The sequence below is a fragment of the Crocodylus siamensis genome, chromosome 4, assembly GCF_052110815.1.
Source record: "Crocodylus siamensis isolate JL-2025a chromosome 4, ASM5211081v1, whole genome shotgun sequence".
Taxonomy (NCBI): domain Eukaryota; kingdom Metazoa; phylum Chordata; order Crocodylia; family Crocodylidae; genus Crocodylus; species Crocodylus siamensis.
The window spans coordinates 141,912,385-141,935,900 of NC_143398.1; the positions used below are offsets into that span (position 1 = coordinate 141,912,385).

Here is a 23,516-nt window from a genome sequence, read left to right on the forward strand (position 1 = left end):
GTTTTGCAGACAATACTAAATTATTCTGGGTTGTCAAATCCCAAGCTCATGGTGAGGAACTGCAGAAAGATCTCACAAAACTAAGTGAGTGGGCCAAAAAAGCGGTAGATGTACTTCAGTGTCAACAAGTGCAAGATAAAGTATATGGGCAAAAATGACCTCAAATATCCATACACAGTGTTGTGCTCTGAACTAAGTATTATGGCTTGGGAAAGAGACCTTGTAGTTTTGGTAGGTATTTTGCTAAAAATATCACCACAATATGCAGTGGTGACTAAAAAAGCCAGTAAAATGTTGGGTATCATGAGAAAGGTATTTGAAAATAAAACTGAAAACATGATCATGCCACTATATAGATCCATAACGCACCCACTTCTTGAACACTGTTTGCACTTCAGGATTGCACGTCTCAAAAAGGATGTAGCAGAATTAGGAAAGACACAGAGAAGGGCAACCAGGATGACCAGGGGTATGCTGTGAGAGGAGAAACTGAGGAGTCTAGGACTCTTCAGTTTGGAAAGGAGAAGGCTGAGGTGGGAGTTATACTAGAGGTCTATAACATTATGAAGGGTATGGATAAAGTGAATAAGGAACTGTTATTCACTGGGTCTCAAAATAGAAGAATTAAGGGGTACCCATTCAAACTCAGGAGATAGGTTTATAACAAATAAGAGAAAGTCTTGTTTTTAGGCAGTGCATAGTTCACTTTCTGTGCCAACAAGCTCTAAAAGTTGTGGAGGAAGATAGTATAATCAGGTTCATCAAGGATTTAGACAAATTCATGAAGAATAAGTCCATTTATAGCTCTTGTACAGAACTGTCAGGGATGTATGATGTATCCTATGACACCCCTAAACTAATAATGGTAGATACCAGGGAAGGTATGACAGTGGGGAATCACTGCATATATATCCTGTTCATGTGCTTTCCCTCTAAAGCTTCTGCTACTGCCACTGTCAAAGATAGTATGCTGGGACAGATCATCTGACCCAGTATTGCACTGCTTATGGTCTTAGCAAACTATTTGAAATTAATAAAATGAAATTCAATAAGAACAAATACAAAGTCCTATAATTAGAATGGAACAATCACAGGCACAAATACAAATTAGAGAATGACTGGCTAGGCTACAGAACTGCAGAAAAGGACCTGGGGGTTATGGTAGACTATAATATGAATAAGAGTCAACAGTGTTCCCGTGTTGCCAAAAAAGCCAATAGTGTGCCAGGTTGTATTAACAGAAGTGTTGCCTGAAAGGCAGGGGAAGTGATTTTTCTACTTTATACAGCACTGGTGAGTTTTAGGCACTGCACTTCAAAAAGGATGTGGGCACATTGGAAAGAGTCCAGAAAAGAACAACAAAATGCTTAGAGAGCTAGGAAACATGACTTATGGGTGGGGGGAGGAAATCAGAACTGGGGTTTTTAGGACTGAAAATGAGAAGACTGGGAGATAGGGATTGATAACAGTCTTCAAATACCTGAAGGGTGGTTGTAAAAGAGGATGGTGATAGACAATCATTGGGGATGGGATAAGGAGAAATTGGCCTTAAACTGTAATGAGGGAGATAAATGTTGGGTGTTAGGAAGAATTTTCTCACTGTGAGGATGGTTAATCATTGCAACAAACTACCAGGAGAGGCTGAGCAATCTCCATCCTTGGAAGTTTTCAAGAGCTGGTTAGACAGACACCTTTCTGGGATGATTTTTGTCAGAGATGATCCTTCCTTGAGTAGGGGGTTGGACTAGATGACCTCTTGAGTTCTCTTCCAGCCTCGTTTCTCTGTGGTGCTATGGTCCTGTACTTTGGGTTTCTACAGGATCATAGAATCCCAGAAAAGAGGCCCCAAGAGGTCATCTAGCTCGGAGTTTCTTAACCTATGGGTTGCGATCCAAAAGTGGGTTGCAAGAATATATGAAAGAGTTGCAAACAAACTTAAAAAATGGATTCTCCTTTAAAGAAGAAAAACATGGAAAGGCATGCATTTCCCTTCGCAGGGTGGCAGAGTTCCAGCCTGCGAGGGGCTGCTTGGGGATAGCGGGAGTGGGAGGAGGGTGATCAGACAGGGGGCACTATGTGCATATGCGTGCGCACACATGCACGTGGCAGCCGCAGTGTTGAGATCAGCTCCTGCAGGTAAGTCTATGGGGTGGGGGGGGGAGGAGCACAGGCAATGCATCTGAGGGGCATGGTGGGGGGGAACGTGCCTCCCCAGATTTGTGCATCCACTGTAGGCATGGGGCTGCAACCTGGCTGGACCAGCAGAGGCAGGAGACACCTCTGCAGTCCCAGCATGGGAGGGTGGAGCAGGGTTGTGAGACTCATTGTTGCTGCCACCACCACTGGGACCCCTGCACCAGCCATGCCAAGCAGCACAAGGAGTAATGCATGGGAGAGGGGCTTCATTGCCCTCACCTCCTTTTGCCACCAACCACTTGTGCACTAGGCCATGGCTCTACCCTGTTGCCATGGCCTGGCCAATGCCACCACAGTTCCCCTCAAGCTGCGGCTATACCCCTGAGGGGAGGTGAGGTAGTGGCAGCACAGGTGCCATCTACCCCTTTGCTGGGGACCTTTGGTGGCCAGGGCCTGGCGGCTGGGTAGAGCTGCAGCCCAGCATGCAAGTGGCTAGTGGTGGGAGAAGGTGAGGGTGGAGGTAGTGTGGCTCCCCCCCAGTCTATTACTGTTTATGTTGCTGGTAGTATGGCTTGTGCCAGAGTCCTGATGGTAGTGGTGGCAGCAAAGAGTATCACCGCCCCACTCTGTCCTCCCATGCCAGGTCCCACTGGAGCAGCTCCTGCCCAGTTGGTCTGGTCAGGCTGCAGCCCCATGCCTGCTGTGGGCACACAAATCTGAGGGGGCATGTGCCCCCCCATGCCCCACAAACCCCCACCCCACACCCCCCCCGCCCAGCACTCTGTGGGGGATGGGGCCTGGGGACAGGGGGAAGCAGGTCTGGAGTGAGGGGCAGCAGCAGGGCTGGGGGGTGAGGGGCAGTGGGTTGGGAATGAGGGGTATCAGCAGGGCCAGGGGGCTGTTTTCTACTTTAACTATTTACTGGGTGGGGACTGGCCATCAATATTTACAAAGGGTTGTGGTACAAAAAAGGCTGAGAACCACTGATCTAGTCCAACCCTCTTCCCCAGCACTATCACTTTTCCTTGCACTGACACATTTTGCCAGGAAGGGGCCAGCTGCTAGCACAGGGGTGAGCAATTATTTCAGGCGGAGGGCCACTTACTGAATTTTGGCAAGCCATCGAGGGCTGCATGACAGGCAGCCAGGGGCAGATAAATATTAATTTTCTAAATTTTTTAGAGGCGCCACAGGCCGGATAGAATGGCCTGGTGGGCCATGTTGTGCTAGCAGAAGCTCTGAAGAGCTTGTTCTTTTTTTTTTTTGCCCTTTCAATCCCAGGTGAGGTAAATTTCACCATCACTGCAGAGGTGTTGGATAGCAAAGAGGTGTGTGGCAGCGAGAAGGTGCCGGTGCCAAGCAAGGGCTGGAAGGATACTTTGATCAAACATCTCCTTGTCCAGGTAAGCCTGCCATTCCAGAGAACTGTGGAGAGACAGCACAAGCAGATATCCCACTCTTAGCTTCAGTGCTACCATCAGCTGTCCCAGTTAACTGCTGTTCCAAGCATCATGGATGCCTAGAGCTTGGAGGAGTCTCCTCTGCACACCTCTGTTTCATCCCCGTGGGGCCTGTACAGGATGGTCCCCTACAGCCCATTCTCCCAGACTTTGCCTAGCTTTAGTTTCCATTGTCTCGAGTGGTGGGAATTCTACCATGTTTACTTGGGGAGAGTCTTCCATAGCATAACAGAGTCCTCACTATTAGGTAATATGCCCTCATTACCTAAGCAGAAGCCTGGTGCTCAGCATGTTGTGTTAGAAAGTCAGTGAGTTATGTAGGTTCAAGCTGCTTCTAGGCAATGGGTGCCTAGAACCCAAGTCATCTTTGTTCTTGGAGGGTGTCCTAACCACGAGGCTAATGTGAAACATGGGTATGTCTTCCCGCTCCTTTAACATCTAACACCCTCTAGTCATGGGTGTTTTGCCAGGAATGATGTGTAAAATGACTTGGCATTCTTCCTAAGGTGTGCAGATCTGAATGCGGGATTTTCAACCCTGGCCTCACAGGAGGTGAACAATGTTGCCTCTCTGCTCTGTGACAGGATGCTTCTGCTCACACAACCTAGTCACACGGTCTCCCAAATCTGAAGATCGGATGTGGGTTATTTTTATGATGACTTTAACCTGTTTCTCTGTGTTTCTTCCCCAAGCCAGAGGGCATCCTTGTGGAGAAGTCTCATGGCTCCTTGCTCTGCCCAGCAGGTAGGTGGGTCACACTGGACCACAGCCAGTGGGACACAGTAGCCACATATTCCTGGATTGGGGAGAGAAAGCCATCTGCATGCTCACATTTTAGGGAAGAGCTCACCAGTTGGAAGACACTGTGCCAAAGATCATTTGCTCTGCCAGGAGACAAATGGCAAGTAGGATTGCCTCACTGGACTGTGCACTCCAGGGCAAGTGCTTCCTGGGCATTGCTGGCAGAAGGAGGAGAAGAGGCAGAGCTGCACCCTGTGCTTCTTTGGGAGGGGGTTAGGGTACAACCATGAGGACTGCTCCTTCTCCTTCCCTCCATCCCTGCTGGTGCAGTTTATTTGTCTGCATGCTGCAATGTCTCCAAGTCCCAGAGCCCCATCCCTGCTGGGAGCATCTCACAGTATTTCTAGCTGTTGTGGGATCTCTTGTAATTCCCCTCCCACATTGGTTCACTCTTCTTTATGCATTTCACTGGCAGGCAATTCTACCTCAGACTCGGTGTCTCTGCAAGTACCTGAGAACGTGGTGCCAGATTCAGCCAGAGCCCAAGTGTCTCTGCTCGGTAAAGAAGCTGTCAGGCCATGGTTTATCTGGAAGTGGCAAGGGTGCAAATGGATGCCATAGGCCTATTGTGCGTTTTTGAGGGAGTGGAGGTGCCAGGGAAGGGGAGCATGTTCCTGAAGGAGTATATAGATGTGGTGAGGGCTTCTATATAGGGAGGGATGCATAGTTGTGGAGTAGGGTAGAGGTGGCTATGAGAAGGTTATGCATGTGTATCAAGGATGGAGAGGGTTGTTAGCATTTTTTTTTTTTCTAGAAAAAGTGGGTTTGGTTGGGTTGAAACCATTTGGAATGAATTCACTGAATATTTTTTCAGGGCTAAATTAAAAAAAGTAGGAGGGGGGCATCCCCTTTCAGCAAATACATTGGTTATCGTGGGTCCCCTTCATACAGGCGCATGGTCTTACACTGCTGGTGTCATGTTCTTATGGGCACTCACCTAGGATGCGAGGGACCCAGGCTCAATCCCATTCTTTGCCTTGGAGGATTTAAGCCTACATCTCACACTTCCCAGGACAGTGCCTGGACCCCCAGGGTCTGAGCTGTTCTGAGGTGGTTGCCTCCGTATTTCCTGTTTCTTGTATTTCTCTTTATAAAAGTATGTAGATACTCCCTGAGAGAAAGAATGCCTCTATGTCATGGTGGTCAGGATGCTCCCCTTAAATAGGGGAGAGGTAAGCTCAAGTCCCCTCAAGCAGTGGAGAGAATTAAAAGCAGGTCTCCCATTTCCTTGCTCCCTCCAGAGACCTGTGGTATGCTACAACTACTACCCCTTTTGGCCCCTCTTGGGCTCTGTGAAAGGGGCCTAGAGGTAGTTCTCTATGCCCCTCACTTTGCTCTTGTTGCAGATGTTTGAAATGGGAAAGATGCTTTCGTTTGAGGTCAAATGACATGATTTTCCTGAACTGAAATGAAAAATTTTTGTTTCAGTAGAGAAATGAAATAAAATTCATTTTGGTTCAGATTGAATCCATTTAAAAAAAAAATGTTAGTGCAGCCTTGGAATAAAAAAATCAGTGACTCTCACAGCTCTGTGGTCTACATGTGGGAGGGGGCCAGTGAGGTGGGTTATGTTGGTAGGGTGGAGGGGGTAGAGATTTATGGGTATAATCAGCCTGAAGGACTGAAGAGGGCAGGGAAGAGGAGATAAGGGTTGGCAGTGGTGGGGCAGGAGAGGCAGAAATGGTCTGTAGCTGCAGGCAGTGGGCTGTGAGGGCAGGTTGTTGTCAGTGGGTGTATGCAGTGTTGTGAGTTGAGCAGCGGTGTGATGTGTGGGGCACCTTCATGCAAGGGAAAATTATTTCATTAGACACAGACACATGGTTGTCAATGGGGTCACCTTTGTCTTTGGTCATGTGTCTGTCTGTCCAGGTGACATCATGGGCACAGTGCTGGAGAACCTGGACCAGCTGGTGCAGATGCCCCATGGCTGTGGAGAGCAGAACATGGTGCTCTTTGCCCCCATTGTCTATGTACTGCAATACCTGGAGAAGACAGGGCAGCTGAGCAAAGAGCTGAAGGCAAGAGCTGTGGGTTTCTTGCAAACAGGTCAGTCTAGTGCTTTTCCCTTCCACTGCTCTCTCCATCCCATCCCATCCCATCCTAGGCTCCTCTTCACTGTCAGCCTGAGCCACAGTGCCCAGAAGGTGTCCTCAGACTGTGGGTGGGAGCTGGGGTGGGGGACTTAATGTGAACTTGTGCCTCATAGCTGGTTCTGAGTTACTTGGGTCTGACATGGAGCCTTGAGGCAGAATTGCTGCTGTGTAAGCTCAGACAATTGCTGAACATTTCCTGGGTTTTCCTTTAAATCTCCCTCTGGTTCTGGTTGAGCTGGGGATGTTCACTGATTCAGAGATGTCTCCAGGCTTGATTTTTCTCCTGCCCAGGGTACCAAAGGCAGCTTCAGTACAAACATAAGGATGGCTCCTACAGTGCCTTTGGAGAGAACCATGGAGAAAGCAGCACATGGTAAGTATGTGGTCTCATTGATGTAGTAATGAATTTCCTCCCCAGACCCCAGTCCTGAAGCTGTCTCAGCCACCCCTTCTCTACCCATGACCCTGTTTGCTTCCCTGCACTCTATCCCTCCTCCTCTGCCTCAGGCTGACAGCTTTTGTGGCCAAGTGCTTTATCCAAGCCCAGCAGCACATCTTCATAGATGACAAGATCATCCAGCAGGCGCTGCAGTGGATGGCTGGGCACCAGCAGACCAGTGGCTGCTACTCCAGTATGGGAAAGCTCTTCAACACAGCAATGAAGGTACTGTCCTGGCCACTGTCCAGTAATTCCTCCCTAGGGGCAAGCTATTGGCCCTGGGGCAGGGGCCCAATAACATTCTCCTAGGCTTTGATGGGCAAACTACCTTTCACTTTGACATGGCAGAGTATGACAAGACTTTTCCCTCAGTCTCTTCTTTTCAGAGTCCAGATGGAGGGATGTAGTGGGCTTCATCCAGTTCATCCCTTTTTATTAGAGCCCGGGGAGATGATAATAAGAAACCACGACCCTTCCCTCTCTCCTCCTCCCCACTGAAATACCTAGGTGTTCCCCTCATTACACAATAGGAGAAAGGGCTGTTCCATCTCACACTCCCCAGTGAACTCTCTCTCTGCACGAACCTTCTTCCCTTTATTTGAAGCACTGATCCTAACCCCCCGCCCCCTTGTAGGGCATGGAGAAGGGTCTGTGTGATCTCATGGTGAGACATCTCCCCATTAGAAGGCAGGGGCGACCCATTGTTTGATAGATTCATAGATGTTTGAGTTGGAAGGGACCTCAGTAGATCGCTGAGTCCAACCCCCTGTCCTAGGCAGGAGAGAGCAGTGGAGTTGGATGACCACAGCCAGGTGCACGTCTAATCTTCTCTTAAAGACCCCCAAGGTAGGGGAGAGCACCACCTCCCTTGAAAGCCCGTTCCAGATTCTGGCAACCCTTACTGTAAAGAAGTTCTTCCTGTCGTCTAACCTAAATCTGCTCTCCATCAGTTAGTGGCCATTGTTTTTAGTTATTTCAAGGGGTGCCCTGGTAAACAGAGCTTTTCCCCCCTGATGAATTTGTAGGCAGCCACAAGATCACCTCTTAGCCTTCTCTTGCAGAGGCTGAAGAGATCTGGGTCCTTCAATCTCTCTGTGCAGGGCTTTGCCTGCGGGCCCTAACTATACAAGTGGCCCTCCTCTGAACCCTCTTGAGGTTGTCCACATCCCTCTTGAAGTACGGAGCTCAAAACTGGACACAGTACTCCAACTGCAGTCTCACCAGTGCCACATAAAGGGGAAGTATCACCTCCCTGTACCTGTTCATTCTGCACTTACTAATGCATGATTAAGTGCAGTTAGCTTTACCCATCACTTCATCACATTGACGACTCATGTTCAGCCTGGTGTCAACAATGACTCTGAGATCCCTTTCTGCTGCTGTGCTGCTGAGAAGGTCCTCCCCCAGCCTGTAAGTGTGTTGGTGATCCCTTCTCCCTAGATGCAGCACTTTGCACTTGTCTTTGTTGAACTGCACCCTATTCTGTTCTGCCCATTTTTCCAACCTGTCCAGATCTGCCTAGATTCATTCCATAGCCTCTAGTGTGTTAACTTTACCCCATAATTTGGTATCATCTGTGAATCTGGACAGAGTGCTCTCCATGTCCTCATCCAAGTACTGATGAAGACTTTGAACAGCACTGGTCCAAGGACTGAACCTTGTGGGACTCCATTGTCCACCACCACTCTCTGGGTGTGACCCCTAAGCCAATTTGCCACCCACCTGACCATGTAATCATCTATGTCACAGCCACTCGGTTTGTTATGAGACTAGGATGAGATACCATATCGAAGGCCTTCTTAAAATCCAAGTAAATGAGCATTTTGTGACCTGGTCATAAAAAGAAACAAAGTTAGTTAGGATCTACCTGCTATGAATCCATGCTGGTTGCCCTTCAGCATTATTTTTCCAGCTGGACTCCCACAAATGTGATCCTTAATAATTTTTTAAAGGTTTTCCCAAGGATAGAGATGAGACTAATCGGTATAAAGTTATCTGGATCCTCCTTCCTCCCCTTCTTGAAAATAGGGACCACATCAGCCCTTTTCCAGTCCTCTGGGATCTGACCTGAGCACCATGAGTGGCTCTGCTATGACAGTGGCCAATTCCTTCAGCACCCTTGGATGAAGATCATCTGGGCCTACTGACTTAAACACATCCATTCCTTCCAAGTGCCTCTTCACCAAGTCGGTGCTAAGACTTGGTGGGCTGCTGTCCCTACTGTGTCTGTCCATGATCCAATTAGGACATTTATCTTGATTTGTGTCCAATACAGAAGTAAAAAATTTATTGAAGAGCTCAGCTTTGTCCCCCGTATATGTCACTAATTGTACTAGTTTGTCCTGTAGGGGTCCTATGCTACCGTGCACCTTCTTTTTACTCCATATATCCCTGAAGAAGGACTTTTTGCTGTCTTTAATTTTCATTGCCAACCTGAGTTCCATTTCTGTTTTGGCCTTTCTAACTGCCTCCCTGCAAGTGCAGGCCAAGTAGGTATACTCCACCTTGGTAGCTACCCCCTGCTTCCACAGCCTATGTGCCTCTTTTTTTGCCTTTAAGCTTTCCTGGATTTCCCTTTTCAGCCAAGAGGTTTTCTTGGTCCCTTTGCCCCCTTTCTTGTGCAATGGGATTGTCTCCTTCTGCGCCCACAGGATTGCTCCCTTTAGGAATGACCACCTTTCCTGGACTCCCATCTCATCAGTGCTCCTGTTCTTCAGTGCCTCACTAACTAATATCCTGAGCACACTGACGTTAGCTTTCCTGAAGTCCTAGCACTTCTGCCTTAATGGTTATCTTTCCCACCCTATGCCGGATAGTGAATTAAATCAATTGATGGTCATTGTTCCCTAGGTTACCTAGTATCCGTAGATCCCCCACCAGGTCATCCCCCATAGCCAACACCAAGTCCAGTAAGGAATGTCCCCCAGAGGGACCATATACCTCCTGCATTAGATGAAGGTCCTGTATGCATGTTAAGAACCTATACGAATGCTTGGATCTGGCTGACGGCTCCTCCCAGCAGATGTCAGGGTAGTTTAGGTCCCCCATGACAACCATGTCCCTTGACCGTACGGCCTCTGAGAGCTGCCATGAGAATTCCAGGTCTAGCTCATCCTCCTGATGTAGCGGCCTGTAGTAGACCCCCCCTAGCAAGTGCCTTTCCCCCTCGACCTCCTTGTATTCTTCATAGTTTCATAGTTTCTAGGGTCGGAAGGGACCTGAGCAGATCATCTAGTCTGACCCCCTGCCATGACAGGAAAGAGTACTGGGGTCAAATGACCCCAGCAAGATGTTCATCTAACCTCCTCTTAAACACCCCCAGGGTAGGAGCCTGCACCACCTCTCTTGGAAGTTGGTTCCAGATCCTAGCTGCCCTGACTATGAAGTAGCGCCTCCTGATATCTAACCTAAACCTACCCTCTGCCAGCTTGTGACCGTTATTCCTGGTCACTCCTGGTGGTGCTCGGGGAAACAGTGACTTCCCCAATGCCTGCTGATCCCCCCTGACTAGTTTATAACAGGCCACAAGATCCCCCCTCAGCCTTCTCTTTTGGAGGCTGAACAGGTTCAGGTCCCGCAGCCCGTCCTCATAGGGCCTGCCCTGTTGTCCCCTGATCATACGAGTGGCCCTCCTCTGGACCTTCTCCATGCTGTCCACATCCCTCTTGAAGTGTGGCGCCCAGAACTGGACGCAATACTCCAGCTGCGGCCTGACCAGTGCCGCACAGAGGGGGAGGATCACCTCCTTGGACCTGCTCAAGATGCATCTGTGGATGCATGCCAAGGTGCGGCTGGCCTTCCTTACTGCCTCCCCACACTGCCAGCCCATGTTCATCTTGGAGTCAATGATGACCCCCAGATCCCTTTCCACCTCCGTGCTGACAAGAGGGGAGTTCCCTAACCTGTAGGTATGGTGCCGGTTGTTCCCCCCACAATACCTCAATTTGCCCCTCCTCTGATACCATTTTGATTATGGAAGATGTATAATGCTCCTTAACATGGAGACCAACAGCCTCCCCCCCTTCTCCCTACTCTATCATGTCTGTACAGCCTATAGCCCTCAATGCTTACTGCCCAGTCATGGGTACTAGGGTCCCACCACGTTTCAGTAAGCCCAACCAAGTTGAAGTTCTTGTTTGCAAGCAGGAATGCAAGTTCCTCCTGCTTCTTCCCCATGCTCCTAGCATTAGTATAGAGACACTTGAGGTTGATTCCTCCCAATCTCTTTCTTTCTCTCTGTGTGGCCTGCAGGGTGGCGTAAATGATGACATCTCGCTCACTGCATACATAACGTCGGCACTGCTGGAGGCAGGGAAGCCACTCAGTGTGAGTATAGTCCTGAATGCCCACATCCTCTCTTCTCTGTGACAACTCTGTGGGCCAGGCTTTCCCTGTGTGATGCACCCTGAATAGTTATAACTGCCATACTTTTAACTTTGCCAATAAGTAGGGACCTACCTAATTCAGGGTGGCTGCCTCTCGATTTCATGCTCTCAGCGTGGTGTCAGGCACCATTTTTGCACTGGCAAGCAGTACCTCCCCAACCCCCCATCTCTGATTGGCCAAGTCCCACCCCTCTCTAAATATTGACTGATGGCCCCAACTGGGGTTTGTTTAAGCCCGGGGAAGGCATTAATTGCCATGGTATTAAGCAGTCTAGGACACAGTTAATGGCTTTCCCTGGCTTGATTGGGGATCAAGCCCAGGGAAGCCATTAACCACATCCTAGACCACTTCCTACTGTGACAATTAATGCCTTCCTTGGGCTTGATCAGGGGATTGACATTAGCAAGCAGTCTAGGACATGGTTAATGGCTTCCCGGGGCTTGAACCCCGATCAACCCGGGAAAGCCATTAACCATATCCTAAACTGCTTAATACTGCAGCAATTAATGTCTTCCCTGGGCTTAACCAGGGGATAAAGCCCATGGAAGCCATTAATTGCTGCATAATTATTAAGCAGGCTAAGCACCTAATTAATCTGTAAAATTAAATATCTTATTAAAATAAATCAATGGAGGCAATGAATTGTAACGAAAACCAGCTGTATATACTTTATTAAGTGAGACGATCTAAGCTCTTAACCAAACTCCAAACTAGAATATCTTATGAAAATAAAGCTGTACTATGCACAGCATGACTTGTAACTTACAGTAGCTATATACACTTTATTAAAAAACATTATAAAAAAGAGTTTACCAAAACTGACTGCTAACCTTAAGACAGGCGATTCAGGCTATGTATTAAATGCAAGCATGGTGCATCCAGCCACAGTGCCTGGAGACATTCTCTGTCTCTGTGGGGTGAACGCTTGTCCATACACTGAGATGGCACATTCAGCATCCACTTGAGTTTGTTGGAATGGCGAGGCAGCATCTTGCCAGGGTGTGAAGATGTGTAACTGGTCACAGACAGAGTCCCAGAATACAGGCACAGGCATCTGGCACTCTTTCACAAAGTTCACTTAGACATCATGTTAATGGTCATGCTTTTTCCCCTCATCCCAGGATTGCTTTCAATAGCCGAGAGTCACAGCTCATCACAGACACCTGGTTGGGGTTCAAAAGGTGACCAGCACTAAGGAAGGGGGCAGCTGTCTGTCTGAACTGCAGTGGTAGTGACAGGTCATACCTGTGGTAATGGTTCAACTTAGCAGCTATTGTCTGGAACCTGTTCCTTCTGTGCTGGTTTTCATGAGGGAAGCTTTACAGTTCCAGTGAAGCATTGTCTTTGACCTAGCTTATCAAGCTTATCTTGTTGTATGTGTGGTAGATCACAGCCTGCTGGCCTTCAAACCAGGTCAGAAGCTTCATGAATCAGGTGGCCTTGTCAGCCCCAAATGTCATTTGATCTTGAATGTCACCTCTCTGTAAGAGATTGTGAAGCTTAAGCATGCACTGCCTGCTGGGTGTGATTTCCAGGTCCTCACTCACAAACCGCTGGTAGTGCTGCATGTGTTTGGTGTGGTAATGAACCACATTGAACCAGGAATTGCACAGTGTGTCAGCACAGGCTCTGGCGGTAGCAGCACAATGGCACATGAGTCTCCACTTTGACTAGCAACTGTCTCCCTGTACTGGACCTTACGATCTGGACAGTGTTTCTTGAAAGAAGACACTAGGGTATCCACCTGCCGGGATTGCGTGCGCCAGATGTCACTTGCTAGGGACAAAATGTGCTCACTGCAGATGACGTGAACAATGTTGGGCAGCATTCCCTGGAGCACATCAGAGAGAGCCTTGCACATGTGCATGGCATTGTCAGACAGGAATGCTGAGATCTTGTTAAAGTCTACACCATAGCTAACAATTACTTTCATGATTGCTTGGGAGACAGTGGAAAAATTGACAGAGGTTGGGTGGATCAGCTCAGTTTGAAACACAGGCAGGTCCTGGTCAGTCTAGCTCCTGGTACAAATAAAATGTGCAGCACATAGTTGTCCTAAGGGTTGATGGCTTCATCAGTCACAATGGAAAAGGAATAATACTCTGCCAAGACAGCCTTCCTGGACTCTACATGCAAAGCAGTCTCTGCAGGGAGATAGTACTGGTGAAGCTTGTTGGCACACAGAAAACTACCAGCATTGAGCACATTTTGGGACAGGTAGTCCCTTAACTTCGGATAATCAAGCTTCTCTAGTGGGATGCTGGCTGCCACAAAAGCCTCCATGAGGGAAAATGCCACCTCTCACCTTACCTTGCCACACTTGCTTTCTGTGGTCCTTTTAAACAGGGAGGACATGTTCACTTGCTTCTTGCTCTGACCTTCAGCCTCTGCAACAGCCTTCCTCTTCATGTGTCCCTCTAACTCCAAGTGATAATTGGTGCTGTTTTTCCTGGACACATCCAGAGTTAGATTGCAGGTGGTGCAGAAGAGTTTGCCTCCATCTGCATGCAAGGTCCCTGTAGGATACTATCTTACATGAACCACCACTGAAATGTATTTGGCAGTCTTGGAAGCCTTCTTTGTGTTCATGTCTGCTCTTTCTTATACAGAAGCAAGCAGGCATGCTGCAGCAGCATTCCTGCACATGCTTTAAAAGCAGGTGCCAAAACTCTCCTGACTTTCCAGGCTGACCACTGAAAGGCTCCTGGACTGAGTCTGTCAGGGGCTCAGTCCTCGATTTGCTTCTGCTCCCCGCTTCCTCCTGTGCTCCAGGATGCCAGGACTTCATGCTGTTTTCTGTTTGTAGCTGCCTTTTTTGCCCCTGCTCGCTTGCTGGCTGCTTTCCTGTTTTGTTGTGGTCTCTGTGTTTTTTTGCGGGGACCACCCTTTTTCACAGGGGGCCTACCAATTTCGTGGTTTCTGCAGAAGTTGCAGAACTGTGAATTCAGTAGGTCCCTAGCCATAAGGGGATGGGTTTGAGAGTTGTGGGGTCATCTCCATTTCTCTTTGCTGCTTCTCCTCCTATTAAATCAATTCCACATTCCTTCCTATCCCAGGACCCGATGGTGAAGAATGGCTTGAAATGCCTCAGGAATGCTTCCTCCATTGTCACTGGCATCTACACTCAGGCGCTGCTGGCATATGTCTATTCATTGGCTGGAGATGGGTCTAGGAGGGACTCTCTTCTTGCTAAGCTGGACCAGCAGGCCATCAAGTCAGGTATTGTGGGGCTGCCAGCTGCTTTGTTGAGAATATTAGGGCTCCCATGACTGGTAGCATCAATTGTACCAGCATTTAGAGGCTTACCACAGAGTCAAGGAAGGTAGTGAGGGTAGAACCCTGAAAGCTTTTCCAGCCCCTCTCCTGGGAGTTGGTAGTGACTGCACAGATCCTACCATCTTATTCATTCAGGTGTTTGCACCCTTCCCTTAACAGACTACTCTGTAGCTAATGTACCATGCTGCAAATTCATCTCAAAGGTGCTGTCCTGCCCAGGCCCCACCAATCCCTTTCCTGTTCAGGCTCCATTCTCCCTAGGGCATCAGTGTTTGGGCTTGTTTTCCCCAGGTTGTTTCATCCTCATTCGATTTTGCTTCATTAATCTCTGCTTTTTCCACTCATCCCCCCCCCCACCTTGTCTGATGCAGCTTTGTAATGAGGTGAGCAGATCACATCATTCCCCCCACCCCTGCAAAGTGGTCAGTGGTTACTCTCTCCTGCCCAAATGTCTGCTTTAATATGGCCCCTTTACCATGAAGTGACACTTCACTACTCAGCTCCCCCACACACAGTATTGCTTCCATGTAGGTATTTCCTCAGCTAGACTCAGCCTATGGCCTTTCGTCCATGCCTGTTGGAAAGTAGAGCCCAGTGAGGACAGCAGTCCTGAGTCCAAACAAATGTTCTAATGCACCTCAAGTTCTTGTTCCTCCTCTCCCAGGAGGACAGATACACTGGAGCTGGAAGCCTGCTCAACTCCCTGCTCAGGACAGCTGGTCCCAGGCCATGTCTGTGGATGTGGAGCTGACAGCCTACATGTTGATGGCTTTGCTCATGATGGAAAATGTGACTAAGGAAGATATTGCATTTGCCACTGGCATTGTGACCTGGCTCACCAAGCAGCAGAATGCCTATGGAGGCTTTGCCTCCACCCAGGTACAAACTCTTTTTCTCCCAGCCAGGGACCAGGCCTTCTTGGGGAGCAGCAGGCTGGGATCCCCACAAGGGCTAGATCTCTATACTAAAATCTCACTGGGATTGGAGGTAGAGGGCATGAAATGAACTGCTGGTACCCACAGGAGCAGAACCCATGGCACTGAGGGGCTGGGAGCTGGAATCCAACCGGTTGGAGTCTTACAGAGAACATTTCTCTGTCCTTGAATGAGGGAGGCAGACTGTATGAGCTGTTTCCCTCAGGCATGGATCTACAGGTAGCAATGTGACCATCTTTCCTTCCACAGGACACTATTGTTGCCCTGCAGGCCCTTGCTAGATATGGTGCAGTGACATTTATCAGGTCGGGAGATATCACTATGACTGTAAGATCGGGCAACAGCTTCCAGCACTCCTTCCACGTGGAGATGGCCAACCAGCTGGTACTGCAGCAGCTACCTCTCCCTGACATTCCTGGAGAATACACTCTGCATGCCACTGGCACAGGCTGTGTGTACGTGCAGGTGAGAGACAGCCACCCAGCAGGACTGCCTGGAGGATGTCAGAGGAGGCTGCAGTGCTCAGTTCAGAGAAGGGGATGGGATATGACCCCTTTCACTTGCACCAAAGGAGGCCAGGGGAGGGTGGGTGAGCATGGAAGGGCAGTGGTAAGGGCACATCCTTACTAGCTGGATGTGTGGCCTTACTGGTTGGATGTTATGTATGTTTCCCTCCAGACGGTCCTGCGGTACAATGTGCTTCCTGAGAAGGATGGAGAGGCCTTCCTCCTGAGCGTGAAAGCAGCAGGGGACAGCTGTGAGACAGCCCCCCATGTCCTGACCCTCAGCATCAGTGTCAGGTGAGAGCCAGGAGCCAGCCAGTGGGCAGAAACCTCAGGGACACAGCATATATGGGAGGGGAGAAGGCAGTGGGACAGGCCAGGGAGGGCAGAGGAGTAATGGCAGGGTGTTAGGTGTATGGTCTCTTCCATCCAGCTATGAGGGAAGACGGAACACCTCCAACATGGCCATTATTGAGGTGAAGATGCTGTCTGGATTCCACCCTGTCCAGGGCACCAATTCCTATGTAAGTCCCTTCCCTTCCCCACCAGCCCTTTCGCTCTGGTGACTAGAGCCATGTCACAGTGGAGCCAGCTTAGCCAAGAGCCAGGTGGCATGGTGTGGGGATCTCAGCCACAGTACCCACCCTTGGCTCTGTCACTGCAGCAGGGAAGGGAAGCTCCCAGAGGGCACATCCCACTTGTTTCTGTCTCCATATGGCCTTAAACATTCATCCTTTGGACCTTCTAGACTATTGTGCTCACTCTTGTGCTCTAGATGTGGGTGACATTTTGATCCTGGGGTGGGAAACATATTTCACCCCTCCATCCTTTCCTCTCTAATCCCACAGAGCATCTCCTGTGGGGAGAGACAATTGAGAGAAGAGGCTGGGTGTTGGGTGTCTCTAACCATGTTGATCCTCTTACCCAGCTTCAGCACCAGCCATATGTGCAGAGAGTGGAGTTTGGGGCTGAGCATCTCACAGTCTACCTGGATCAGGTCAGTGCTTGGATTAGGGAGGTGACTCTAGCATACATACAAGCTAACCCTGGTTGTCAGTCTAGTTTCAGGCATGGGCTTGGTTCCCAGGGGGCAAGAGTTAGCTCTGGTCCTAGGTAATCCGTGTAGTAGCTAAATCAGAGGACATGACATGCTACCCGGGGATTGTCCTATCCTCCTCTGCACCTTGGAGAGCAGGCAGCTCCCTACCCCTTCAGCTTACTCCGATTGATGACCCAGGGGCTAACTTGTAAGGAGTGATTGAAGTGACTGTGCTGCCTGCTTCCAACCACACATGCAAGCCAGGCTTGCCTTCTGAATCCAAAACGTGTGCGTTCACATTGTATGCAGACCTGGGACAACTCCTGTGGTATGGGGCACTGCCCTGCCAATAGTTTCTTAACTGTATGTACTACTAAAATCTGCTGTGACCTCAGGGGGAAAATCCGCCCCTTCCCAAATAATTTACCTTGGAACCTTATTCTCTTAAGCAAGCACCAGCCTCCCCTATTCTGTTAGTCGCACATTGGATTCCATCTTCAATTCAGAAGCAAGCCTCAAGGATACAAGCCTCAGACCCTTATCCTGGGCTGCCCACCATGTCCCTACTGAGGTCATGACTTTATTCTCCTCCCCCAATTCTCACATAACAATAAGTCTATCCATGTGGAGCTGCTACTAAAGAATTATGTAATCTGTAAATTTTCAAATCTCCCTTGCCAAGAAAAGTGATCTGTAAAACAATATGACTCTAGATCATGTGTGGCATTCTGGCACCCAAATGCTCCCAGCTGTTACTGCTGCTCTGTCCACATGGCCAGCCTGCTTCTGGGGTGAACTGAGAGTATGGGCTGGAGGCTGCAGTACCAGTGAGGGATAAGCCTGCTGCAGGCTGGACTGAGTGCAACCTACGAACAATATTTGACTGATGCCCCACTGGGGACTTGGGATATACAGACCCTTTGATCCATATTATCACTGCCTTTGTCCTGTCTTAGCTGAAGGAGGTGTTCTGATTTAGTACTGCTGGTGAAATGCAAGCTACCTACTGTCCAAACTGCACCCTGTAGAGTGCTGGGGAGGAAAAGAGAAAGGAGCTACTTTGCTGAGATGAAGTGAGTCTCTGATAACCTTGCAAGCTAGGAGCCACAGGGAGCTGGGCAGCAAGTAGCAGCCTCTCATCCCAGCCAGAGGCATTAGGAGGCCCTGACAGAGAACTCTGCCATCATCTGTCTTGGCTCCACATTTCACATCTGGTTGGAATCAGGAGGGAATGTTTGACTCACAGCCAGACCTCCTGCAGAGAATCATTTTGCCTCCTGCGCTGAAACACTCCACATGCCAGTCCATCACTGTGCTCAGATAAATATTTCACACAGAAAGTGAAGCTGCAGCTGGCCATGGCAGCACACCTCTGATGAAGACGGGTCAAAGAAAGCCTGTTACCCTGGCTCCTTATTCGCTACAAGCTGCTCTACAGGGTTCTAATGCAGACAGCCTGGTCTTGTCCCACGGGGGGGCTCTGTTATAGTCAGGATCCAGGATTGTACACAAAAGGGCTGGATGAACAGGGCCTCTCTGACCAGTTTCCAGGCATGGTCTGGAGCCCTCTTCTATAGCAGCAGGTAAAGCCATCCGCCAATCCTGCTTTAAGACTCACCTCTTCGGTAAAGCACCTTTGAGAGAACAAGAGCAAATAAGATGCAACAGTGGCCTCTAAAATATCAGCAAGGATTAGATAACAGAGCAAGCCAAAGAAGGGGACAGTCAGTCCTGCACAGGCCCTATTGTTTCTACAATCCTGTGCTGTGTTTAGAAATGAGTGGGATAGATGCCTAAGCAATGGCCATAGATACATGTTTTTGGGAGTTCCAGCTTTACCAGCTCCTCTGTGGCAAATCTGTCTTTATTTAAAAAACTCCCAATATTCAGCATATTCTTCAGTCTCTGCTCAAGTACGCCTGGGACAGTAACAGCAGGGGGCACTGCAGGTACATCAATAGGATGTGTGTCTAACAGGCTTTGGTATGGTACCCTGAGTGCTTACTGTACCCTTTCTCTCCCCACAGCTGGATGAGGACACTCAGACGTATTCCTTCACCATGAGCCAAGATGTTCCTGTCAGGGACCTGAAGCCAGCAGCAATTAAAGTCTATGATTACTACCAGCCAGGTGGGCTGCGATGTGACATGTGTCAGACTGCTGGCAGCTTGGCTCGTGAAGCCTTTGCCGGCAGATCTCACTCATTTCTTTTCAAGTGGTCACACTCTTCTTTTGAACTTCACGCCTGTGAAATTCAGTAAATCAGCTACTTTTCCACTAGAAGGGGAGAAAAACAATTTGAGAAAGTAACCCCCCTTTTACTTGATGTGAGCTCTTTTCCAAATAAAAAGAACCCAGGACAGCAATCTTTAAAATAACACAATGCATTTCTTAGCAGAATAGTTCAGTTTTAAGATGCTGACAAAATGCAAAAAGGTTCTTAGACATAAAATAATTTCACCTGCAGAGACAATATATCAGGCACTTCTAGGGATTGTTATTTATTTGTCCTGTTCACTTTAAAATAAAATCAGCTTGCCAGCAAATGTGCAATCCCTCTTCCAGAAAAACAAAAATAATCCAAACCAAACCAAACCAAACCTCCTCTTCCCTTCCCATAAATAACTTCTCTAAAACAAGACACCACTCTGTCCTGTGTGATACAGGATACTGGGCAAGACGGACTTATGGTCTGACCCAGTAAATGGCAGTTTTCATGTTCTTGTAGGTACTTATTGTAGCACATGTGGACAGTAAAATTCAGTCCTTGGCCAGGGGCAGGTTTTCTGCCGCAAAAATGTCATTGCTGTAAAGTTTAGTGTGTTGCTGCACTATAGTGGAACATCAGTGTGGGAAAGGCTGACTTTCAGCTTTTCAATAAAACTGAACAGCAGGGGCTGGAAGGGACCTTGTAGATCTTCAAGTCCAACCCCCTACCTGGGCGGGAGAAAAGACTGGGCTCAAATGAGTCCAGCCAGGTAGTCGTCAAGCCTCTTCTTCAAGATCCCCAGGGTAGGAGCCAGCACCACTTCCCTACGAAGTTGGTTCTAGCTCCTAGCCGCCCTAACTGTGAAGTAGTTCTTGCAGATGTCTAATCTAAATCTACTCTCTAATAACTTGTGTCCATTGTTCCTTGTCATGCCAGGGGGCGCTAGGGGAAACAGTGTCTCCCCTAAACCCTTCTGGTCCCCCCTAGTGAGTTTATAGACAGTCACCAGGTCCCCCCTCAGCCTTCTCTTGTGAAGGCTGAACAGGTTTAGGTCCCACAGTCTTTCAATGTAGGGTCTGCCCTGTAGTCCCTGGATCATGTGGGTGGCCCTCCTCTGGACCCTTTCAATGTTGTCCACATCCCTCCTGAAATGGGCACACAGAACTGGATGCGGTACTCCAGCTGTGGCCTGACCACCGCCACGTAGAGGGGGGGGATCACCTCCTTGGCTCTACTTGAGATGCACCTGTGGATGCATGACAAGGTCCGCTTAGCCCTGCCAACCGTGACCTCGCATTGTCGGCCCATGTTCATCTTGGAGTCAATAATGACTTCGAGATCCCTTTCTGCCTCCGTGCTCTCAAGAAGGGAGTTTCCCATCCTATAAGTGTGCTGCTGGTTACTACTGCCCAAGTGCAGCACCCTGCACTTTTCAGTATTGAAACGCATCCTGTTTATGTCAGCCCACCCCTGTAACCTATCCAGGTCTTGTTTTCCATCTTTCTCTCCCTACTAGCGTGCTCCCCTCACCCCGAATTTTGGTATCATCAGCGAATTTAAACAGGTTGCATTTCACTCTGTCGTCCAAATTGCTGATAAAGAAATTGAACAGTGCAGGCCCCAGGACCGAGCCCTGGGGGACTCCGGTGCCCGCTTCCCCCCAGGTTCAATATGACCCATCCACCACCACCCTCTGAGTACGACCCTTCAGCCAATCTGCAATCCATCTGACTGTGTAGGCATCAATGCCACAGTCGCCTAGTTTTTTAATGACGATGGGGTGGGAGACGGTGTCAAAGGCCTTGCTGAAGTCTAGAAAGACTACAACCATGGCAACACCTGCATCCAGTGCTTTTGTGACCTGATCATAAAAGGCAATCAGGTTGGTCTGATATGACCTGCCCCTAATGAAACTGTGCTGGTTGCCCTTGAGCATCATCCCTGAAGCCAGCCCATCACAGATGTGCTCCTTGAGGATCTTCTCTTAAAGGTCCTGGGATCTCTTTCTACATCTCTTTCATTTAGTCAGATCTGGTGGGAGTGGCATCCAGGCATTCTCTCTCTCTCTCTCTCTCTCTCGCTAAGATACTCAGCTTTACAAGGAGAAGAGCACAAAAATAGTCCCAATCTTGTTTTCAAATGTTCTGAGACATTTCAGGAGATTTTCCATAACATGTCTAGCATATATAGAAAACCTGATGGTGATGTCATGGACAGAGACTGTATCAGCCCTTGCCTGGGATGACCTACCCAGTGCACTGTCTCAAATCTGTGCCAGTCAAACTTCTTGTACCTCACTAGTGCTTATGAATAAGAGCATTTATTTCTAAAAGCTAATGTGTTTAAACCCTTGTTCAACTTCCTGCCTCTGTGCCATTCCATGTTCAGACATTTTGAAGACTTTGGAAAGTGGATCAGATTGAGCATGGCTCAGGATGTCTTCCCTCCTCTGAACTGGGAGAAGGGGAGGTTGGACTTGGAGGGAGGCAGATATGACTCTGAGAGGACCAAGCTTTTCCTTGTTTCCTTGGGTGGCATCTGGTGCTGGACATAACAGTCTGTTTCTTCTTTGACAGATGAACAGTCGATGGTGGAGTACACAGATCCCTGCCAGCAAGGTGAGTGGGAGACAGCTTTCCTGGGAGGAGGACATGCCATTCCTGTGCAACTAGTGTAAGCTTAGGCACGAGGGAAGAGAATCAGGTGCCTCATTCAGGAGCAGCACTGCATTCAGTGCCAGTGTGGGACGAGGGGGAGCTGTGCTGCATGTGACTTTGAGAGGTCTCCTTCTCTCTGTGGCAGTGCTAACTTCTGTGTCCCAGCATAAGGCTGGAGCTGTTGTCACTGTAGTGCAATGAACCATCTGACTGCTGTGCTCATAAAAAGTCCCTATGGGACTGCTCACAGGGACAAGAAATTATACACTGCTTCCTAAAGTGTTTCACTGTATTGTTAAAACAGCTGCTGGGTTTTGCCCCCTTCAACAAGGGTTTCATCAAGGTGCTTTGGGTCCTTCAGTACAAAAGCACTAGGGAACTGTGTGAAAACTCATTGTCTTCCTCTTTTAGGAGAAGAGATGGACAGAGACAGACGATCTCTGATGTAATTCACAAAGAAATTCCTGGTTCTGGTACTGATCTGACCTTCATGGCTGAGGACAAAGGGAGTCATTCTCTCTGCTGCTGTCACAGACTGGAGGAGAGAGGGTTACATTTTTCTAATCTGTCTTGTCAGGGGAGGGAGGGGGTACAGGGGAAACATTCATTCACTACTTTAGAGAAAGGAAGAAAGGAGCTGGAAGTCAGAAGGAGGGGGCCATTTAGGAGAACATGCACACCTGGGGCAGTTCAGAGCAAGTGACTCCCTCTAACATCCTCCTAGGCAGAGGGGTGGGAGTTATCAGCAGAGGATGCACTTGCCAGGCAGATCTATGCCTGGTCAGTGAAGGGGAAGGCTGGGAGAATTACACTCAGAGGTAGAGACAGAGGCCTCTCATCACAGGCCTACTCTTGTTCATGCACTGTATTTTGGTATGAAAGAGATGGTAATAAATTGTTACTCTGGGTGTCTCACAGTGTGTGTGTGTGTGTGTGTGTGTGTGTGTGTGTGTGTGTCCCACTGTGGTCTGTAGGGAGTGGCAGGAGTTGGGAGTGCCTGTGCAGTGTGTCCTGGTTACTTTTGTTTGGAATTAGCAACGTCCTGGCAGGGGTGACATGTAGAGGGTGCACGTGGGTGGTTGCTGCTTGCCACCCTGTCACCAGCACTGCCAGCAGTGTCTGTGGGCGGTCCATGATCATCCCTGGCCACTGCTACCGGCAGTGTCTGAGGGTGGTTGCTGCCCACTGGTTGGGGCTTGCCCCCACCCAGTGCCAGTGGTGTCTGCGGGAGCTCCCGCCGCAGTGCTCCCACTGCTGCCAGCACAGCCGTGCCCACCCAACCACCAGAGGCATGTGCCATTCATGCATGCTGGGTTGGTCTTCAGAAGAAGGAGACATGGCAATAAGGAATGGGACAGTGGGAGTTGTAGATCATGTCTGCATCACCTCGGGTTGCCAATAGGACCAAGCACATCTTGCCCATGCCTGCATCAGTGGCTCTGTGTAAAGCAAATGGTAGATCAGCAGGGGAAGCTCTGCTTTGGTTGTTCCCAGGCCATGTGTCAGATATGAAGGGGATTGAGCCCAAGGCAGTGCCTGAGGAAGGACTTCCTGTGGCATGGCTTCTCTGGAGTCTGCTTCG

General features: G+C 49.0%; 1 protein-coding gene across 1 annotated transcript in view; it reads left to right on the forward strand.

The window, feature by feature from the left end:
• Positions 1-22,846, forward strand: part of A2ML1 (alpha-2-macroglobulin like 1) — a 43,813-nt gene extending 20,967 nt beyond the window's left edge. Inside the window, exons 21-36 of the mRNA XM_090043965.1 lie at positions 3,418-3,539; positions 4,289-4,340; positions 4,813-4,896; positions 6,267-6,443; positions 6,782-6,863; positions 6,998-7,154; positions 11,181-11,255; positions 14,372-14,534; positions 15,256-15,470; positions 15,776-15,991; positions 16,205-16,326; positions 16,463-16,553; positions 16,958-17,026; positions 19,096-19,198; positions 21,854-21,895; positions 22,346-22,846. Of these exons, the coding sequence (XP_089900091.1) occupies positions 3,418-3,539; positions 4,289-4,340; positions 4,813-4,896; positions 6,267-6,443; positions 6,782-6,863; positions 6,998-7,154; positions 11,181-11,255; positions 14,372-14,534; positions 15,256-15,470; positions 15,776-15,991; positions 16,205-16,326; positions 16,463-16,553; positions 16,958-17,026; positions 19,096-19,198; positions 21,854-21,895; positions 22,346-22,383 (1,808 nt within the window). The 3' untranslated portion in view covers positions 22,384-22,846. The remainder of the gene's footprint in view (positions 1-3,417; positions 3,540-4,288; positions 4,341-4,812; positions 4,897-6,266; positions 6,444-6,781; positions 6,864-6,997; positions 7,155-11,180; positions 11,256-14,371; positions 14,535-15,255; positions 15,471-15,775; positions 15,992-16,204; positions 16,327-16,462; positions 16,554-16,957; positions 17,027-19,095; positions 19,199-21,853; positions 21,896-22,345) is intronic.
• The last annotated feature ends 670 nt before the right edge of the window (positions 22,847-23,516 follow it).